This window comes from Mesoplodon bidens (genome assembly GCF_964165515.1).
Source record: "Mesoplodon bidens genome assembly, chromosome: 14".
Lineage (NCBI taxonomy): Eukaryota > Metazoa > Chordata > Mammalia > Artiodactyla > Ziphiidae > Mesoplodon > Mesoplodon bidens.
This window is the reverse complement of record NC_138170.1, coordinates 88,271,178-88,293,602: the sequence shown is the minus strand read 5'-3', so window position 1 is coordinate 88,293,602 and position 22,425 is coordinate 88,271,178. Positions and strand designations below refer to the sequence as shown.

Below are 22,425 nucleotides of genomic sequence, written 5' to 3'. Positions count from 1 at the left end.
GCAAATTCTGAGACATCTCACTATTCAGAGAGGAAGGAAAAATGATGTTTGGAAAATCACTCAGTGTCACCTGTGTGCAGAGGTTAGTGATGCCTGGCGGGAGGTGGTGTGGGGGCAGCTGGTCCCCCTGAGGGACCCCCAGGCCCACACGTATGGCAGGAGACCTGGAAGCAGGGTCCCCACAGCAGAACCCAGACCGATGTCCAGTGAGAGTCAGAGCAGGGTCAGCACTCCGTCCTGAAGGGTCTCAGAACGAGAAACATTACAGAACTTCATTTTTATGCAACATGCTCAGAATTTCTTTTTAAAATCTCAAATGTTAAATTAATTTCTAGTCCAGAATGGCAGGCCAGGGTTTTAAGTCCCATGAAAACCATTGATTAAAAACTGCCCTAACTGATAACACTTCACAGACTTGTTTTATGAGGCCTCCTTTTCAAGTTGAAATGAGTCCTTTTTATACACATTTTATTCATGCCCAGCAGCTTGGTTATCACTAAGATCTCAGGACAGATTCTGAGTTCTGGTGATTTTGAACTCGAGAACGCTTAGAAATAAAGTCTTCACTCGTGTTTAAAAAATGGTAGAAATGGAACCTTCCAGGTCTGCTGTTCCAAGCAGCAGCCAGGCCGTCACACCCCCAGAACCCCCGCTCACAGCATCTCGTGGGCCGTCACTCAGCAACTCGCAGCTAGAAGGTGTCCTGAGGGAGCTGAGGCCGGTCGCCTGTTTCTCCAGGTCTTTCGGCAAGTACGTGTGGACCCTCCTTACCCTGAGCATCCACCAGGTGTCAGCAAGGCCTCTGCCCTCGAGGATGAGCCTCCGCTCTCGGTCCCTGGGCTGTTCGGGCTTCCTCTTCCCCGCGGCAGCCGACTTACTCCCGGCCCCCCACCTCCTCACATCTGCCCTCCTTGGGCGATGGTCACCTTCACTCAGTCTCTGCTCATATGAGAAACTGTCCCGAACACAGGAGGTTAAGGCAGCGTTCCATCTTGTTGGAAGGAACATAAGTGCTATGGAAAGGCTGGACTAAGTAGGTTAGGTAGAGGGAAGATGGATGGATAGAAGGTAGGTAGATAGACAGGTAGACAGACAGACAGACAGGTAGCTGATAGAACATGGGTGGGTGGGTGGATGGATAGAAAAATAGAGATAGAGATAACCGACCAACAGTGTTTTCTCGTGCACGAGTTGGAAAATTGTTCAGAGACATGATTCTCAACCCCGATGTGCACGAGAATCACCTGACACCCGCAGAGGTTTCAGTGGATAGCTTTGGTTCAGCATCACTGCTCCCTAATTCCCGGGCCTCGAAATTAGCAGGGTTCACAGTTGTTGGAATGGGAATCTAAACTCCCAGTAAAGCCACCGGTGTGCTTTGTGGGGCGTCGTTGGTGCAGTAGCACCGGGGGCAGGGGAGTCTGGCTCTTGTTCACGTGCTCACATCCTCCCCTGGGGCCCGGTCCAGGTCGGCCTTGTATAAACTGCTGACCTTGGTAGCAGAGATGCATGTGTCCAGCCCCTATGGCCTTGGGAGGCAGAGGACACTCAAACTCTGACGCACGGGACTCTGTGTTGTAGCATTGACCACAGTCGAGCATCCAGACCCTACCTGAGCCCAGTAACCAGGTAGGAGCTTTTCCACGAGGAGAGCAAACACAAAGGTATGTGTGTGATTATCCCACTAGCCTCCTCCAGACACTACCTAGAATCCCATCTGCCACGGACACTTCCGGCGCCTGAGGTCTTTGGGCGGCGGGCCCGGGTAGCAGGGCGCCTGCCTGGGGCAGCGTGGATATAGTGCAGAGCCATCTCCGCGTCAGTAGCATGATGACCGTGGGGTGCGTGGGAAGAGCAGCGTGTCCAGCTGTGGGCCACGCCCCCATCGGGATCCAAGCCAACCACCAGCGGGCCTTCCGTCTTGGTGGCAGGGGCGCTCCTGTGGCAGCTCGTTCTCATGTCACAGGTGACAGGCCTAGCCCCCGTCTGTCTCTTGGGCCACTTCCTGCTCTGGCACTCCTGCGTCTTCACAGACTCTCTAGGGTGTTGCCTTATGTCCCCTCAAGTTGAATACACACAATGTCATGATGCAGCTGACCAGCCGGGGGCCGCGAGGGCTGGTGAGATGCTGGGGGCGGGATGACAGAAAGACGGATGACTGGCCTGGCCTGGATGCAGGAGAGTCAGGGTCCACTATTGCTGCTGCTTCTGCTGGCGTTTGCTGACAGCCAGAACCTCCAGGAAAGTGAAGCTTTGGCTGTGTCTGTAGTTGTAACTCAGGTACCAGGAACGTGTTCTATTTGTTCTGGGAAGGAGAACGCATCTGGAGCCATGGTTGTCATTGTAGTAAAAGGTGTTTCCCGACTCCTGGAAGGACTCGCTCCTGCTCTCAGACCAGGGCGGCAGTCCTCCAGGACTGGAAGGGTGTGGAGGGTACAGTCCAGGCGAGAGAGTTCACGGGTCCTTTGATGAGGGGGTGAGGTCGCTCACTCGCCTGAAGCAGTTCTCTCCAGAACCGCACATGAGTGAGTCCCTTGAGCTCCCTTGCCAGCCAGCAGGACGGGCACCTCGGCCGTCAGACACTAGGCAGCTCACCTCCCCGTGGCGCTCGGGGTTGTGAGTGGGGTTGATGCTGGCTGCGGGGGGCCTCAGCTCCATGAACTGCTGTGCTTTGTCTCAGGAGACCTTCCTGCTCACTGTGGCTGTAAGTACAGACGCCGAAATTACTTACAGCAAACCAGCCTCAATGTTTAAAGTGTCCTGGTTCTACAAATGAAGCATTTGAGAATTCATATGGCAAAGAGGCAAAATACTGTTGAGAAAACACCGAGCTGCATGCGGTTCACCACGCCAAGCAGCTGGGAGGATCCCTGGGTTCTCACCACAGGCACTGCCACCTGCCGCTGGGGGCAGAGGGTGTGTTCAGGATGATGGCTGGGCCCCTGTACATCTGCAGAGAAGGTCCTGGATGCAGATGGGCAGGCGGGGGAGGCTTGATGAGCCTCAGGGCCCACGTCAAAAGGCCTGTTCCCAGGAACTTGTCCGTGAGTGCAGAGTGGACCAGCCCAGGGGTCTCTGGGTCACTGTCAGGTAGAAGGACACTCAGACGGGGCTGAAAGCGCGTGTGCCGCCAAGGCTCTGGGGACAGATCTGGGGATTTAGTGGAATAAGGCGGTGCTGAGGGCATCGGCACCATGAGGGCCGGGACGGCGGAAGTTACCGGCAGGCGGTAGGTCTTGGTGGAGCCAAAGAATACGTCCGTGGAGCTGGAGGTGAGAAGGGCAGGCGTGGGCATCGGGGCTTGGCGCGGGGCGTGGAGGCAGCGGTCCTGACGTCGACAGTGGCGGTGTTAGTGGGAGGGTCGGGGGGGGACCCAACCCCGCAGATGACCGCCAAGGGGCTGGCGGGCCGGCGGGTGCAAGTGTGTGTGTGTGTGTGTGTGTGTGAGTGTGTGTGTGGAAGCCTCTGTATTCGTATGTGAGTGTGTGTGTGAGCCTATGTATTTGTATGTGAGTGTGTGTGAGCCTATGTGTTTGTGTGTGTGTGAGTGTGTGTGTGTGTAAGCCTCTGTATTCGTATGTGAGTGTGTGTGTGAGCCTAGGTATTTGTATGTGAGTGTGTGTGAGCCTATGTGTTTGTGTGTGTGTGTGGAAGCCTATGTGTTTGTGTGTGAGTGTGTGTGAGCCTATGTATTTTTATGTGAGTGTGTGATCCTATGTATTTGAGTGTGTGTGAGCTTATGTGTTTGTATGTGAGTGTGTGTGAGGAGGTGTGAGCCTGTGCATATTTGTCCCACATAAAACCCACATTCTCTCGAGAGCATGTGGAACATTCACAGCAATTGTTCAGGCCACAGAGGAAGCCAAGAATAAGAATAATATAGGTTATGTCCTCTAAGCAAAATGAAAACTGCTTTTAAAACTTTTCTACATATCTGGAAACTATAAAAATAGTTATACTTGTGTAAAAAGAAATGCTGAAGGAAAAAATACAGACACGAACAATGTTGAAACACTTCATATAGAAATTATGGGAAACAACTAAGTAATGTTTAGGGGGAAGATTAACAGTTTTTAAGTATGTTCATTAGAAAGCAAGGAGGTAAACAAAAAAGAGCCCTTTTTTACCTCAGAAGTTTGAAGAAAGAGCAACAGAATGACCCACAAGGGTAAAGAAGGAAATAATAAAGATGAAGGTGCACATTTTTAAAGAATCACAAAACGTAGAGGACAAGTAAAAGAGACATTCAAGATACCGAAAGTTTATCCCAAGTTTGCTCTTGTAATAATACAGGACAGAGAAGCTCTGAAAAGAATTCTAGAAATATTAGTGAAGGTGCAGTGGGGCTAGTGATGCAGGGGGTTGTGACCCTCTCAGCAGAGACACGCGGGTGGAGGGTGGAGGGGGATTAGTCACTGGACATCCGTGAAGTGCAGCCCACCACCCGTGTGAAGGAGCAGGACAGGTCTGCGTGCGGACAGGGGTGAACTGCAGATTTGAGTTTAGGCAAAGAGAGTGATTCGGCTAGTGGACATGGTTCCACTGACGTGAAAACAGGGCCAAGAAGAGGACAGACAGCACACGTGGTGTAGTGTGCTTTCCTGTGTGTGCCTCTTTGTTCCCACATGGTCCTGTACCTACACGTGTGGGCCCGGGGCCAAAAGGCACACAGATTGTGAATTCTGCTAGATGTCACCAAAACGCCCTCAAGAGAGAAGGCATTCTTGCAAATGCATAGATGATTTCTGGAAGGACACGCAAGATACACCAGTAGCCATGTGTCTGAGGTGTCCATCCAGGGCTCTGGCATGTGAAAGACACCCACGCTTTCATCGTGTATCTGTTTGTTACTTCCTGTTCTAAAATATCCAGTCATCATATTTCAGTTACAACATTTTAAAGCTGCACTGGCTCCTCAGACATAACCATATGGGATGATTTCTTCACTCCTTGGAAGGCGTCCCGGGTGAGACAACTTCGGAGACTCCCTGGAGAAACTCCTCTGAGGCCGCAAGGCTGCCAGCCCCTGTCCTGGACCGAGTGTCTGTGCCCCAGATTCACAGGTTGGAGCAGTAACCCCCGGGTGATGATGTCAGGAGGAGGAGCCTTTTGGAGGAGAATCCAGGGAGATGAGGTCATGAGGGTGGGGCCCTGTCCAGTAGGATTAGCATCCGTGGGATGCTAGGGGAGGACACCAGAGCTCGCTCTGTGCCCTGTGAGAACACAGTGAGAAGGTGGCCGTCTGCAGCTAGGATGAAGGCCCTCACCAGAGCCCTGACCCGGCCGGCACCCTGACTGCGGGCTCTGCCTTAGAACTGTGGCAGAGAGTGTCTGTCATCCAAGCCGCAGCCTGTGGCTTTTTTGTTGTGGCAGCCCAAGTAGTTTACCTGAGACCCAGCAGTTTAAGTGGCTCGAGCGGCATTTTAAAAGCTTGGGGAAGATTCATATGAGAGTTGAATCATTCCTAAAAAAGAAATATGTCTGACTCACCGGTAAAACTTGGCGGCCCAGCAGGTGAGTCAGAGGTGGGAAATAGGAACCTGCACCTACTTTGTCAGAGCAGAGCAGACGTGCCCGGTGACGGGGACGCAGGCGGGAAGATGCCGGAATTGCTGGTCTTAAATAGATGCAAAAGCAAGTCTGTGTCGCTCTGAGGCAGAGTGGGGGCCCCGCCATCCAGAGCCGAGCGTGGAGTCAGGCTCCCTCCCGACACCCGTCAGTCCGAAGGTCGTGGTCTGAGGGGTAGACATAGCTTTGAGGTCATTCGTTGAATTCGGAGGCATTAATGGTCAGTAGTCAAAATATTTTCTCAGACAACACATACATACTTTGAACTAAATTGAAAAAAAAGAAACTGGTGATGAAGTAAAACCTTTTCCTTGTCCAAGCATTTCAAAGTTTGGAAGCATCAAGGCAGAGTAGACACTTGGGATTTGAAAAATTATAATACATTGAAGTTAAGCCCACTGTTTCATCAAAGGTGCACCTGCCTCACGGTTTACTGTTGTTCCCGGATAAAATTAACTTGTCCAAAGTGATGTTTCTTCAAGGGCCTGAGGAACAACGCTGAAGGACTGAGCCATGTAAATATGTGAGCAAGTCTTCTGGGGGCTAATTAGCCTTTATTAGATAGATTTTAATGCTTTAAACTCCATTTTATCTCCAGGAAGACTTGTAACGTTAAATATATGCTCACTTATTGAGGTAGGGGTGTGTGTGTGTGTGCGTGTGCGCAGGCACGTGCGGGCAGACCCGCATAACAGAAGCAGCGGGAGAACTTGACCACAGAGCGGGGCACACATCCCAGGCTCGTGCTGTCCACGTGACACCCTGGTCTTAAATTTAAAGCTCCATGAGCCCCCAGGACGAGGCAGGTTCTTTGGTGGCCGTCCCTTACTCAGATGTGACCCACACCCTTGCAGCAGCCACATCCTAAGAGGACGGCGCTGCAGCTCGGGGTCCCTTCGATGCAGGAGGAGAGGGCACAGTGACACCACAGTTTTGTGAGACGCCCTGGGTCGCCCTCGGAAGAGGAGGCGCGTGGGCCCCGTTGCCCTTGACGGCCTGGAGGAGCTGAGGCGATGGCCATTGTCTCTGGGGCCTCGGGCCGGCTGGAGGGTGGTCCTAGCTGGGCCTCAGCTGTTGAGTCGTCCAAGCAGAGCGTCCGTCTCATGGCCGCGTTGCTGGGTTTGGTGGGAGCCTTTGAGCCCTTCCCTTCTCCCTCCCGTGGGCGGCAGCCCTGACTTCAGGAAGACAGCCCCTGGGGCGTTTCATCCCATGTCTGCACCTGCACCCACCCAGCAGGAGACGAGGGGGCTTCGGGAAGGGGCGCTGGGGTAGGCCCGCCTCAGGGTTCCCGGGGCGCCCGCCTGGTGAGGCGTGAAATGGAGAAAAGGCCTCAGGGTCACGAGATTTGATACGTGGAAGAGACACTCCAGCGCCCGTGGCGCAGGAGGCTGTGGACGCAGGGCCTCGGGGAGAGGGGGACAGACGGGTGCGTGATGAGCCGGGGGCGCCCGTTCACGTCGGCTGGCCCGGGCTGGGGCGTTTGGCGGGTTTCATGGGCCGAGGCAAAGGGGAGGAGCTCAGGCTCGGGGGACACGGAGAACATCCCCGGGGTGACGGGAAAGGCCCTTCTGTGGCTCTCCAGGCAGAAGCAGGTCGTCAGCAAGGGTGTGTTCAGGGGAGGGCCGGGGCCGCGTGGAAGCATCACACGCGTTCCCAATGGGACGCCGGGGGCGCGAACACGTACAGCTTCTTACTCCGGGCTTTGGCTAATGTGTCTGAATCACGTTTGCTTAAACGGGGCAAAGGTTGAGCATTAAAAGCTGACCCTAGAGCTAAAGGAATGAGCTGTTTGGGCTACAAGGGAAGGGCCTGAACCGTGGGGACGGTGACACTGCAGCCGAGAAGGGCGAAGTGATGCCCGTTGATTTCTCCAAAATTAAAATGTCGTTTAAATTTTGAAGCTCATATTTTCGGTTTGCAGTGTCACAGTTAACCAGCTGGCGTGTGTTGCCAGCGTCTGAAATTTGTCAGTTTGCGCGCCACGTGGGTTTCTCACGTGACCTGAGTTTCCGGGATGGCGGGGGTTGAGTGTGCAGGGAGCCTGGCCTCTGACCTCTGCTGACATGTGAACATGTGTGTAGCTGAGGCGCCGGAGTCCTGTACCTGGGGACATACAGCCATCCTTTTGTTACGGCGGGTAAGGCTCGCAGGACTTCCAGAGTTTCGAAGGTAATCGTGAACACTGAATTCTCGGGAGACAGACGAGACGTGTAGGGATTTATTTCTATTTCTGTTCTGGTCACTTTGTGATGGTGAAGTAGCTGTCTTTTGTCACATTCACAGGTGCATCTTTTGAGAAATGCTGGCGATGAAGTGACCATCACTGTCGAGTACCTCAGGGAAGCGCCATCATTTCTGAAGCTCCCATTAGGTAAGGGGGAGGGGAGAAGTTCAAGGGTGTCAGGCAGCACATTATTTATCCAAACGATATGGCACTGGCAGGAGTGTAGATCGTTTCCTGAGCTCACATTCTGAGAGAGGAAAGACACGGAGGGCGCCTCAGCATTGCATGTTCCTAAGACGTCCTGCCCTTTAATCCGTCCACAGACTTTTAAAAGAGGGTGTCCCCAGATGGCGCTTTGTCAATGAATTAACTAAGTTGCCTTCCTCAGGTCTCCTCACTGTGACTGTATTTACCTACACACACACATGCACACATAGAGGAAGGAAGTCTGTATTTAAGATATCTATGTTGACATGAGAAATGTTTAATGTAAAAGAGGAAAGAACAGTAAATCTGCACTGTGACGTGTCACCGTCGCCCATGTTTTCCTGCAGAGCTTGTAATTCTCTATTATACCTGATGTGATCCAGCAGGGAAGTGGATCAAAACAGGTATTATGACTGATTCTATTCGGGAGGATGGCTTTACGGAATTTATAAAGTTACTGTCCTTCCTTGATTTGGCGGCAGGGCCTCTGTTGGGTGCTGACCTTGGAACCAGAGGGACTCTGGGCTGAGGTTGGGCCCAGGGGCTGCAGCTCTGCCGGCGGCTCAGCTCTGTCCAGGCTCACGGGGAAGTGGGGCCCCCTCCCCCCGCGGCAGCCCCTCTCTTCTCTTTTCCCTTCTCTCTCCGGCTTTTTCTCTCACATGAAGGAACAGCTTCTCTCTTCTGGGCTGACCTTACGGCTGGAGTCTTCTCTCTCTTTTCCATCGTTCCCCTGTTGTCGGAGCCTCTGCTGCCGCCCCTGGGCCTGGCCCAGCTCTCTGGGGCCACGGCAGCTGCTGAGACCCGATCTCACCTTTGAATCCACGGTCACAAAAAGGGCCATTGAACTTCTGGCCCTGCTCCCCATCCATCTTCCTGAGTAACCGAGCAAATCGGTTTCAGCAGCTCGATTTTTGTCCCCATCAGACCTCAACCTGGAAACCATGCTGCTCACTGATCTAAGAAAAACTGACGATCCCCCCATGGGTATGAAAATACATCAGTAGGATTCATCACCCGTCCTGACTTCTAAAAAGACCAACATGAGAAATCAGGCCACAAGTTCAAAGAGAAATAAATGCTATACACAGCACAAGAGATTACTGGGGTTTCACAGTGATTCTTCCAGAATAGGGTAAGAGGCCCACGGACAGCCAATCCCAAGCGTTCGCCTGGGGCCCAGGTGTTTGGCACCTGTGAGTTTACAGCGTCGTGTAGCCGTGGGGGGCGTGTGTACAACTCTGCCTAGACATCTCTCCTGCGGGCACCTCTGTGTGTAGAAAGCGGCGTCACCTGACGGTGTGTCTGGGAGGGCACAGGAGGTGGGAGGGGTCTCCTCTGGAGACAGTCAGTGCCGACTTTGATTATTTTGCATAAATTCAGACTCAGACTTTTTATGAAATAGAATTCACATAACATAAAATTCACCATTTTAAGGTGCATGCTTCGGCAGTTTTTAATTTTTCACTGTGCCGTGCAGCCATCACCACTGTCCCATTCCAGGATATTTCCATCACCCCAAAAAGGAACTTTGTACCAATCATCCCCTCCCCCAGCCCCTGGAAACCATGAATCCACTTTGTGTCCCTGTGGATTTGCCTGTTCTGGACGCTTCACGTAACTGGGGCTGTGCAGTGTGTGGCCTTTCGTGTCAGCTTTCTTCACTTGGCATGTTTTCCAGATTCATCCACATGGTACCCCGTGTGCAGGTGTTTCATTCCTTTTTTTAACTGAATAATTTCCATTATTTGGAGAGACCACGTTTTGTTTCTCTCTTCACCAGCTGACGGGCAGGTGGCTTGTTTCCATCTGGGGACCGTTGTGCCAATGCTGGTGTGAGCGTTCATGTATAGGTCTATGTGGACGTGTTTTCAGCTCTCCCGGCCACACACCTGCGAGTGGAGGTGCTGTGTCATACCGCAAGTCTGGGTCGGATTGTTGAGGACCTGCCATGCTGCCTCCATGGCGGCTGCACCATCTAACACCCCACCAGCCCTGCACGAGGTCAGTGTAGCTGCTATAGATCACGGCTCACTTTTTTAGGTTACGTGTTTTTGTAAATACTCATTGAAACTATTTGTGTTGTATTCTTGTCCAGTAGTTGTTTTTTGACACTAACTATTTTTATTATTAATAATTATTGACACTGATTTTTTAAAAAATAACGGGTTTAAGTAGTGATAAGCAGAAACAAATATTACAATGTTCAGATCTCTCTTTGGGGATGTAGATGAAAGGATGCTCATTCACCAGCAGTAAGTTGATGGGAACCTAGAGCGCATGAGTGACGGTCAGGCTACAACCCACTCACTCGCTTGCTCGCTCAGCCCCACCTTGGGGTTGACTTGGCAGAGTTAGTGTCTCCAGTGAGAGCATCTGGAGAATGAAGGAAATTAGAAATATTTTGATTTCGCTCCCAAGTCACTGATGAGCTAGTTATGGAAACAACACATGTGCCATCAGGAAGGAGCTGCAGATGGAAGAGGTCGTAAGAAGTAGGTGGAGCTGCTGGCAGAGCAGACTCTGGGTCCAGAAGCAGTTCTGTGCGTGGGGAGCTGGTTGCAGGATGCGTGGGGGGTTAGGAAAACGGGCAGGAAGCCAGGTGGTCAGATGCAGTGAGAACTAGTGTTCAAGCAGAGTTAAGTTGCTGTCATGTTCTCAAACCTCCTTGGAGCTGTTCAGTCCATCTCTCCGCCTGCAGGGATGCGGTATGGGGTGTTTTACAGACGTGTCGGGCCTCACAGACACTCTGGACACGGGGGTGGGAGTGGGTGCACGGAAGTGCATCCATCGGATTCCACGTCAGCTTCACGTGCTTCTTTCCTTAGGAGTGTGGAAGCGGGAAGCATTGCCTACTTGTTACGACTTGTCCTGCTGCCGGGCCGGCCTCAGTGTTTCTTTCCCCTCCTCAAGCACCCAGGTGACGTGTAACAGGCCCTGGTTTTGCTCAGGGGTCAGTAAGGGTCTCCTTTACTGTATTTCCAAGATGCTTCTGCTTCTCACAGCAGGGAATTTGCACAGTCAGGGTGCCAAGTGTGTCGCAGCACCCCAGAGAGAGTGGACGGAATCCTGCCCACGCTCATATTCTGGCCAGAAAACATTCGGGTGGGGTCGTAAGGACGTAAAAGAGCACAGCCTCCCTCTTGAAGCTGTTTGCCGACATTGGAGGTGGCCTGGAAGCATCAGTATGAAGACCCATGAATTTATCTGATTTTGTTGAGAGGTTGAAAGCTCTGGCTGTCCTGTCTAGTGTTTAAAGGGAAATTAGGTTGATGGAGCACCTGCTTTACCTGAACTGTGCCAGCTGCTTTGAAGGTGAGCCCATAAACGCATTCACGACTTTTCAAGGAGAAAACTGAGATCACAGAAGTAACTTGCACGATATCCCACTAGTTTTCCTCATCTGTGAACTGGTGATGATAATAAATAACAACCACACCTGAAGCTTGTGTGTCAAAGTAGTAAACACAGCGACATCGCGAGGCTCTCAGTTCCGTCCTCAGTGACACGGATGCTGGTGACACGTGTGCCGCAGACCCTCAGACCTGACGGTGAAGACTGGGCAGGACAGGACGAGGTGGGCCCGGGGTCCCTGCTGTGGAACCCCCTCGGCTCCAGCCCTTTACTCTCATTTGGGAACTTTACCCCAGTAAAGTTTTTTGTCATTTTCCAAGAAAGTGAGAAATCTGGATTTTTAATGCAGTGTCTTGGCTTTGATCAGACAAAACCGATCTGCAGATCAGACTGAGCTTCACCTGCCAGTTTGGAACCTCTGCCTAATGTGATTTATCCCCCGAGTAGTTGGCTTTTGAAGGCTAACGCTAGCTTTGAAATTTTTCAAGCTAAAAGAAAATGAAGGGCCCGTGTATCAGGCTGGCACCCGCTTCAGCCGGGGCGCCCCTGACCCTACACATCCCATCGGGGTCCTTCCCGTCGCCCATTTTGATAATGGGAGATGCGGGGTCACTGGCTTCTCCCTGAAATTGCTGACTGAGTCAGGAGGGCAGCGGGTGAACCTGTCCATGGCGGCACCTGGGGCCACCGAGTCGGTCTTGCTGGTGCGTCATGGTCAGGAGGAGGGCTCCCTACTCGCGTAGGGGGCACGGACTTCCTTCTGCCTGCTGCACTGGCGCCCGTCTGGTGTCCCGTGAGGGGTCCTGGGCACGTGGTCAGGGCCGATGTGCACTGAGGGCCCGCTGCCACTCCTGCTGTCCACCTGGGGCGCTGGTCTTTCGGGCGAGGCTTGGGGGCAGCTGGTGCTGCCCCACCTCACCTGGCGCATCCAGGGCCGCAGTGGAGGGCAGGGCGGGGGCTGAGCGGTGGCGGAAGGGTGGGGACAGGACCTGCCTGGTGCTGGAGCGACAGGACAGAGATCCCTTTCCATCCTGTACTTCCTGAAAAGAGGACTGTGCTCGGGAAGGGCCCTGACTTGCCCGAGACAGACACTCGACTCGGACCCTCTGTTCATCCAGGACCCGTGTTCCAGGCCCAACGGCAGCTCCCTGCTCCCTCCCCAGTCCAGAGCTGCTTCCTCTTTTTATAAATATCACTTTCCTCAAACTTACCTGATTGGTCTTTCTATTTTTCACTAAAGCAACTTGCAGTGCAAAGATAATCAGAAAATGTCAAACAAATAATGTAAAAATTAACATCGGAAAGTCAAGAATTAGTGTGGGAAATTAGCATCGTTATCCCAGCGGTGGGGAGGGCAGGTTCATGGAGCCCCCGGGGCCAGCGGACCGGCTTGGAGAGGCCGTTGTCTCTCTGCACCTGGACCTGGTGCAGCCCCGGCAAGAAGCCGGTCCTGCCCTCCTTCTGCCGGGCGTTTTGCGGGGTGCAGACGGGGGCGTCCACATGGTGGGCGGGCGGCGAGGGGCCAGCGCTGGCTGCACAGCCCATACCAGCAGCTGCTTCCCCCAGGAGCTTGTCTGGGGACCTCCCTAGGTGACCCCCGTAGGTGGACCTGCGGGTAACGTGCTGCGACTCCTCTGGTGGCTCCATCTGCAGTGAGTCTCTGTTTCGTTTTCAGGGTCCCCAGGACCGTCTAGCGAGCCTGGCAGCGGGACCTCCTCACCCCTCTTTGACAGCGGTTTGCATCTGAACGGAAACTCCAGCAACACAGTAAGCTCGCTCCTCCTCACCTTTGATTTAACCAGAAGCTCCCCTGGCAGATTTAGAAAGCCCTCGCTGCCCGTTTCAGAGGGAGATTCGAACATGGGTGTAGGATGTGCTTCCGTGTGCGTTATTCCCACGTGGACGCCTGGTCTTTCACCGTAGGGTACTTTCAGCTCCGAATTCACAATATCTCGGGAACAGGCCTGAGTACATAATTTTGAGGTAGAATGCGGAGTCGTGGCTCCAACTTTCATCGGAACGTGACGGTGGGAACTGCCAGGGTTTGTCCTCAGGAAGCTTCCTCCAGACTCACAGGAAAGGGGTTCATTCCCAAGTTAATGGAATCACCTAGGAAGCGTGATGCTGTGTATTTACAGTGAGTTTCCATCATCCTCCAAATCTTCACCTTCCCAAGAAAACCAGAGTTGAGCAGAAAGAGAGGGCTGCAGGTGACCTGGGTTTGGACGGCTGCCCCCTCCCCCAGGGAGGCCTGGCCTGACCCAGACCCCGGCTGGGTGGGCCCTTAGAAGAGCCAGCATCCAGGGTGTGGTCTCATCAACCACTGAGCCGTTAGTGGATACAGATTAGACTCCTGTAAGCAGCTTGAAAAAATGTTTTCTTGGAAATCATATCCACTCGCACCTTCCGACCACCACCTACCTGACCGGCAGGCGGAGCCAGAGGAAGTGATTCATGTTTGCACAGTCCATTCTTAAAATACCATTCTTTTCCATTTTTAACCCTTTAATATAGTTCTTAATATTTAAAAATTGCGTTTAGGGTCTACGTGAGTTATGAAACAGAATAATAAAACAAATGTCCCTGACCTCAAGACTCAAATCGGTACTAGGAACATTGTCCCCAGCTTATACGGCCGCCTGTGTGTCACTCCCATATCCCATTTTCTGGCCTTCCCAAAATAAACGGCATCCTGAATCTCGAGTTTGTCACTGGCTTGATTAAAAAAAAAAAAAAGTTTATCCATATGTATAGATCCCTAAAATATACCATTTCATTTTGAGGCTTATGAAATGTTATTCTGTCATAGCCTTCTGGGATTTACATTTTTACCTGCTATTATGTTTTTGAGACCCACAGATGTTATGTATGTCCCTGGTTCTTTTCTGCTTGTTTGTTTTTTTCTGCATTACATTTAATTGTGTGAATATACTGCAGTTTATTTACTGATTATCAGTCATCACTAGACACTTGGCTTTTGTTTCTTCGTTTACTCTAGCCTGCTGTCACTGAAACCAGGCTGCCATGAACATGCTTATAAATATCTCGTGGCTACAGACCTAGAGCTAGAATTTCTGGGCACAAATGATTCCAGTGTCTGATTTTCAAAACAACGACAACTTATTTTCCCAGGCGGCTGTCCCAGGTCACCATCCCAGCAGCAGGAGGCATTCCAGGTGGCCATGGCTTCTCAGGTTTCCATGCTCTGGGTGCATTTTTCCAAGCACAGGGGTATTTGGTGGCTGCTCCCGGGTTGGCTGAGGAGGTCTGTTTGCCTCTCCTGCTTGCGGTTACTTTGCTTTCTCCCCTTCCGTGACGTGCGTCCACTTTCACCCCTTTACCTGTAAAGCTGTTTGTCTTTTCCTTCCTGATCCCTTGGGAATCTCCATACACACTTGGGATTAATATTTTGTTGAATTTGGGTCTCAAATCTCTGCTCACAATTTACAGCATGCGTTTCGTTATATTTATGCTACCTTTTTTTTAAAATTATTTATTTATTTTATTTTAGCTGTGTTGGGTTTTCGTTTCTGTGCGAGGGTTTTCTCTAGTTGTGGCAAGCGGGGCCACTCTTCATCGCGGTGCGCGGGCCTCTCACTATGGCGGTCTCTCTTGTTGTGGAGCACAGGCTCCAGACGCGCAGGCTCGGTCATTGTGGCACATGGGCCTAGCCGCTCCGCGGCATGTGGGATCCTCCCACACCAGGGCCCGAACCCGTGTCCCCTGCATTAGCAGGCAGACTCCCAACCACTGCACCACCAGGGAAGCCCCTATGCTACCTTTTGATAAATGGAAGTTAATCTCTGTGTAGCCAAGTGTGTCCATTTCTTTCTGGTAGAGGTTGTGGTTTTAGGATCTGGTTCAAGACATCCTTTCTTATCCTAAGATCATAAAGATGTTTCCTTGTATTTCTTTTTCTAAATATTTTTAAGCTTTGTTTTTCACTTTAGGTCTCCAAAGCATATGAGGCTTATTTTTGTAAAACACGTGAAAGGCTGGGACTCAGATTCATTTTCCAGGGTAACCAGTTGTTCTAACCCATGTCCTCAGTCACTGTGATCACAGCACATGTTTCCTGGTCTTGGGTTTATTGCTGAGACCTTGGTTGTATTCTGATGGCAATATCAATACCAGAACCACACTGCTTAGTTACTCTGTATTTATAGTAAATTTTGTCACTGTAGCCTATGCTGTCTCACAACGTCCTAAGTCTTTGTATTTTTTTCCATTCTCTCTCACTTACCTTTTTCTTGTGGACTATATGTAATCCACATTGAGTACAAGGAGTGACCACAAAGTTTTAGTATTTGGAAGACTAGGATCTACCATATCTCTGGATTGGAGAAGAAAATGGGCTCCACTCTGCAATTTGTTTTATCAAAGGAAATGAGTTGGAACCTTCCTCAGACACAGAGGGTTTAGGCAGTTTTCGTTGGCTGCACTTTCAGACATGCTCACATCACTTTCCTTCTCCCAAGACCAGACGTGATGGAGCAAGAGGCAGAGTTTGCCAAGTTCAGAGCAGCTTTACAATCACAGGAGCCCTGGAGACTGGGTTTCCCCTTCATGACTGTGTGCCCCTGACCCCCAACACATTTGTAACCCCTGCTTGTGGAGTTGGGGGAGCCGATAGAATGCGTTTTCACTCTGTCTGGGATTTCCAGAGCCACTCCCAGTGCTACCTTGTGTATTTGACAACTTCCCTGGGTTCTCATTTGACACTAAATTATTAACTGCTCCCTCCCCAGGTGCTACATCTTCTCTGTCTTCTCTACCCTCCATGAGAAGGAGTCTGCTCACGGCTTCACCCCCAGGCCCCACATTCTCCTCCAGACCCAGGAACGGCTCACACACCTTAAGATTCTAAGTTCATCACTCATACTGCACTATTTTCGTGTCAGAAAACTTACTGAATATTTATAACAACAAAAAGTCTCATTCACATCAGTGTCACTCATCTCAACTGAACGTGTATATCGTCAGGTCCTTCTCTCCCTCTGCCCCTGTTTCCACACTCCTGCACGTCCCATTCTGGCTCCCTTGTTAGTGGGTTAGTGTTCATGTTTTCCTTCACAGAGGGAACATAGAGGGGTTATTCCTTGATTACCTGGTTGTCCAAAAATGTTTTCCTTTTTCCTGAGAGATAGCTGGTGCTTTCACCTGGTGTGCTTGGAACTTGGGTGCTGACCCGGTCCTTTGAGGGACTTCAGATGCCATTGTCTCTGCTTTACACGTGGCAGATGCAAGGCTAAATTGTGTCTGACAAGTTTCCCTTTGTCAGAAAACTTTACCAAAAATAAATAAGGAGATGCAATTAAAAAAGAAAGAAGTTATGACAGTAAATGCCTGATTTTCTGAGTTAAGAATTTCAAGAGATTAACTCAGAAGATTAGGGTCATTACAGAGAATTGAATGCTCAAAATTGTACAGGAACTATATATCAAAACACAAAACAGGGGCTTCCCTGGTGGCGCAGTGGTTGAGAGTCCGCCTGCCGATGCAGGGGACACGGGTTCGTGCCCCGGTCTGGGAAGATCCCACATGCCGCGGAGCAGCTGGGCCCGTGAGCCATGGCTGTTGAGCCTGTGCGTCCGGAGCCTGTGCTCCGCAACGGGAGAGGCCACAACAGTGAGAGGCCCATGTAACGCAAAAAAAAAAAAAAAAAAAAAAAAAAAAAAAAAAAACACAAAACAGAAACAAGATTTTACAGAAATTATAAGGAAACAGATACGAAACTTATAAATAGTAGTTGCAAAAGAAAAGCAGATATAAGAAAAATAAACAATATATTTTAAAATATTAAACAAATAAACACATAAGTTAAACATGGAATTGAGTCTTCTAAATGGAAGGAGGGATGGTCTCCCAGGCAGAGATAATGAATGAGTGAATGATATTTAACTGTTTAATTAAAGTATAAGGCACATGCAGGGAAGTGTACACCTTTGGAGAAACAGCTCAATAAATGTTAGAGCACCCTGGTCAAAATATAGCACATCACCATAATCTCAAACTGCTCTCTCCCTCAAAAAATTACTATTATTTTGACCTCAGTTACCTCAATTAGATTAATTTTACCTGTATTTGACTTTCATGTGGATGGGGTTGTACTCTTCTGTCTGACCTTGTTGCCAAAAGTCAATCTTAAAATCAACTAGAGAAAGCATAGATCACTTTGAACAATGACAATTTTATTAACAGCAAATTTCTCAATAGCGACAATGGAAGCTAGATAACAGCCCAATAATATTTTCAAAATCATGGAGACAAGAAAAATAACTATTAGTCTATCTTTGTGTTCCTCACAAAACCATCCTTCCAAAACAAGGTAAAAATAGACTTGTTCATAGGAAGAGAATCTGAAAGAGTATATCACTAACAGAATTTCTAAAGACCACATATCAGGAAAAAAAAAAAAAGATCCCAGAAAGGCAGTTGGAGATTAAAGGAGGGGACTATGTATGTGAATCTAAACAAATGTTCTCCGCAGAAAGTAATAACATCACTTAAGTTAATGTCTAATATCTTAGGTTAAGATAAGAGAGCAAATACAGAATACTGAAAACAATGTATGTGGTTCAGAGTGAGTGGACGAGATGTAAAGCATTCTAAAGTCCTACTGTTGTTAAGACACTTCACAAATTAATAAAACACCAGTAAAAATAAAACATCAAATGAAAAAAAGCAAATCAATAACAAAAAAATCCTTAACTAAAATGCATTAAGAAAAAAAGAATAGAAAAATAAGACAATGAAAGAGCCAAACTTAAGGATGTAGATACGAGTACAGACATAGCAGTAATAAAATCAATATACATAGACTGAATTTACTGGTTATAGTTAAGAACCACAGATTTACTTCAATCTTTAAAATGATTCAAGGGCTTCCCTGGTGGCACAGTGGTTGAGAGTCCACCTGCCGATGCAGGGGACACAGGTCCATGCCCTGGTCCGGGAAGATCCCACATGCCGTGGAGCGGCTGGGCCCGTGAGCCGTGGCCACTGAGCCTGCATGTCCAGAGCCTGTGCTCCGCAACGGGAGAGGCCACAACAGTGAGAGGCCCGCGTACCGCAAGAAAAAAAAAAAGATTCAAGTCCTGTCAAGCATCTTTTCTGACCACAGTGGTATGAAACTAGAAGTCAATTACAAGAAGAAAACTGAAAAATCCACAAATATATGAAGATTAAACAGCATGCTACTGAACAACCAGTGGGTCAAAGTAGAAGTCTCAATATCTTGAGACAAATAAAAATGGAAATACAGCATACCAAAATTTATGGGAAGCAGCCAAAGCAATTCTAAGAGGGATGTTCATAGTGATAAATGCATATGTTAAGAAATAAGAAAGAGCTCTTATAAATAACCTAAAACTATAAATCAAGTAACTAGAAAAAGAAGAACAAACTAATCCCAAAGTTAGTAGAAGGAAGTAAGTAACAAAGGTCAGAATGCAAATAAGTTCAATAGAGACTAAACAGACAATGGAAAATATCAGTGAAACTAAGAGCTGGTGGTTTTTTTTTTGAAAAGATAAACAAAATAGGCAAAGCTTTAGCTAGACTTACCAAGAAAAGAAGGCAACACTCAAATAAATAAAAGTAGAAATGAAAGAAGAGACATTACAACTGATACACAAATACAAAAAAATCATAAGAGACTTCTCTGAACAATATTATGCCAACAAATTAGACAACTTAGAAGAAATGGATAAATTCCTAGAACATAAAATCTAAAAAGACTGAATCATGAAGAACTACAAAGTCTGAACAGACCTATTACTAGTAAGGTGATTGAATCAGTAATCAAAAATCTCTCAGCAAACAAAAGTCTAGGACCAGATTGCTTCACTGGTGAATTCTACCAAACATTTAAGAAGAATTAATACCAGTCCTTCTGAAACTCTTCCAAAAAATTGAAGAGGAGGGAAGAATTCCAAACATATTTTACAAGACAAGCATTACCCTGATACCAAAACCAGACAAATATGTCACAAAAAGGAAGTTACAGGCCAATATCCCTTATAAACATAGATACAAAGATTCTCAACAAAATATTAGGAAACCCAATTCAACAATATATTAAAAGGATCTTATGCTATAATCAAGTGAGACTTATTCTGAGAATGCAAGGATGGTCCAGTATCTCCATCAATCAACATGATGTACCACATTAACAAAGGATTAAATCATATGAGTATCTTAATACAATAGATGCAGAAAAATCATTAGACAAAATTCAAAATCTTTTCATGATAAAAAAAAAAAACACTCAGGGGGACTTCCCTGGTGGCACAGTGGTTAAGAATCTTCCTGCCAATGCAGGGGACGTGGGTTCGAGCCCTGGTCCAGGAAGAACCCACATGCTGCAGAGCAGCCAAGCCCGTGCGCCACAACTACAGAGCCTGCGCTCTAGAGCCCATGTGCCAGAACTACTGAGCCCACGTGCCACAACTACTGAAGCCCGCTCTTCTAGAGCCTGTGCTCCACAACAAGAGAAGCCACAGCAATGAGAAATCTGTGCACCACAATGAAGAGTAGCCCCTGCTCACCACAACCAGAGAAAGCCTGCATGTAGCAATGAAGACCAAACGCAGTGCCCCCCAAATTAATTAATTAATTAAAAACTCAGCAAATTGTATATAGAGGAAACATACCTCAATATAATAAAGGCCATAAATGACAACTGCACAGCTAACATTGTACTCAATGGTGAAAAGCTTAAGGCTTTTCCTCTAAGGTCAGGAACAAGAAAAGGCTGCCCACTTTCACCTCTCCTATTCAACATAGTACTAGAAGTCCTAGCCAGAGCAATTAGGCAAGAAAAGGAAATGAAAGACACCCAAAGTGGAAAGAAAGAAGTAAAATTGTCTTTATTTGCAGATGACCTGATACTATATTGAGAAAACCTTAACGACTCCACTAAAAAACTCTTGAGTACTAATAAACAAATTCAGTAAATTTACAAGATGGAAAATCTATTACAAAAATCAGTTGTATTTCTATACACAATAATGAGCTGTCAGAAAGGGAAACTATGAAAATAATCCAATTTATAATTGCATAAAAAGGAAAAAAATACCTTGGAATAAATTTAACCAAGGACATGAATGATCTGCACCCTGAAAACTTTTAGACATTAATGAAGGAAATTGGAGACACACCAACAGAAATCTGCCCATCTGAAGAACAGGAAAAAGACTGGAAAACAAGGGAGCACCAGTGACCTGTGGCATAACTCAAGTGGACCAAGGCTATGTGTACTTGGAGTCCAGAAGGAAAATGGGAACGAAGACAAAGCTGGATGAATACAAAGAAAACTATACGTCAGCAGATCCCAGTCAAACTGTTGAAAGTCAAAGAAGAGAAAATCTAGGTAGAAACCAGATTTTTTAAAAAGACATATTATTTACATAGGAACAGAGAAATGAATGAATATCTATTTAGAATTCTATATCCAGGGGAAAATATTCTTCAAAAGTGAGGGGATACAAACATTTCAAAAGAAATTTAAGCCGAGAGAAAATATCACCAGCAGACCTGCAGTACCTGAGATACTAAAAGATGCTCTTCAGGCTGAAAGGACAAGACACCAGATGGAGACTTACAGATACAGGAAGAAGTAAAGAGCAGCATAAATGGGAAATAAGTGGGTGTGTGTATAAAATATCTATTTTCCTTATAATTTCCTTTAAATATAAATACTTCAGAGGACAAAACGATAAGACGGTAAAATGGAGTTGATAATGCATGTTGAAGCAAAAGGTGTAGCAAGAATAGCACAAAGGATGGGGTCAGGTAAATTGAATTATTCTGCTGTAAAGTTCTTATATTTGTGACATGAGGTGTAGGAACAATGATGTGTCAGATGGGAAGTTTGCAGTGATACAATATAATAAATAAGCATTGATAAATTAAGAATATGTATTATGATTCCTACAACTAATGAGAAAATAAAAGAGAATAATGAAAAAGTATTGATCAACCCCTTAAAAAGAGTATGTTCAACAGAGCAGAAAAATCAAGAGGAACAAATAACAAATAGGAATTAAATAGTAATTAAACCTAGTGACATAAGAATTACAATAAATGTAAATGGACTAAATGTTCCAATTAAAAGGTACAAGTTGTCAGACTGTTTTTGATAAAAAGAAAGGTCCAACTCTATGCTTTCTACTGAAATTATAATTTAAACATAAAGATGCAAATAGGTGGTGATTAAAAGAGTGGAGAACATATATTTTATAAACAGAAACCGAATAATTGTGGCTATATTAATATCTGACAGAGTAGTCTTTAAGGCAATGAGTGTACAAGAAACAAAGAGGAATGTTGCATTATGATTAAAAGACCAATTCATCAGGAAAATGTAATAATCCTGGATGTAGTCTGCACTTAGTAACAGAGCTTCCAAATATAAGAACCAAACCTGGCAGAAATGGCAGAAAGAGACAAACTCATAGTCATAGTTGGAGATTTTAATCCTCTTTGCTCAGAAGTTGATAGGACAAGTAGACAAAACATCAGTAAGGAGGTAGAGGATATATCCAACCTTATGAGCCAACTAACTGACTCACAGCATACTGTGTCCAAAGTCTGTAGAATCAACGTTCCTTTCAAGTGAACATGGAACATTCATCAAGATGGATCACATACAAGGCTATGAAAGACAGTTCAGGGCAACAAAGGCTTATAGAAAACTCAAGTATTCTGTAACTGGTGAATCCTATCAAAGAAATAATATGTCAGCTTCACAGACATTTTCGGAAAATAGAAGATTTGATGCATCCCAGCTAACACTATGAGGCCAGAATAATTTTACGAGAATCTTTCAAAGGCGTTACATGTAAAGAATATTACAGACCAATGACCCTCATAAATGTAGATGCAAAAATCTTCAAATTTATGAACAAATCAAAGGAAGAATAATGTGTCATGAGCAAATGAGGTTTATCCGAGGAAATGCAAGCTTGGCACCCAAGTTTAACCGACCATACAGCACTTTGATTTATATTGTTCTTAAACTGGGAACGATTCAGATCTCCTTCAGCAGGTGAATGGATAAAGACATGCAGACA

The 22,425-nt window shown here is 47.4% G+C and overlaps 1 protein-coding gene across 1 annotated transcript in view; it reads left to right on the top strand.

Moving 5' to 3' along the window:
• Positions 1-22,425, top strand: part of SNTG2 (syntrophin gamma 2) — a gene marked incomplete at its 3' end in the record, with an annotated part of 195,282 nt that overhangs the window by 103,191 nt on the left and 69,666 nt on the right. The window contains exons 7-8 of the mRNA XM_081254610.1: positions 7,852-7,939; positions 13,026-13,117. Coding sequence (XP_081110736.1) covers positions 7,852-7,939; positions 13,026-13,117 — 180 coding nt within the window. The remainder of the gene's footprint in view (positions 1-7,851; positions 7,940-13,025; positions 13,118-22,425) is intronic.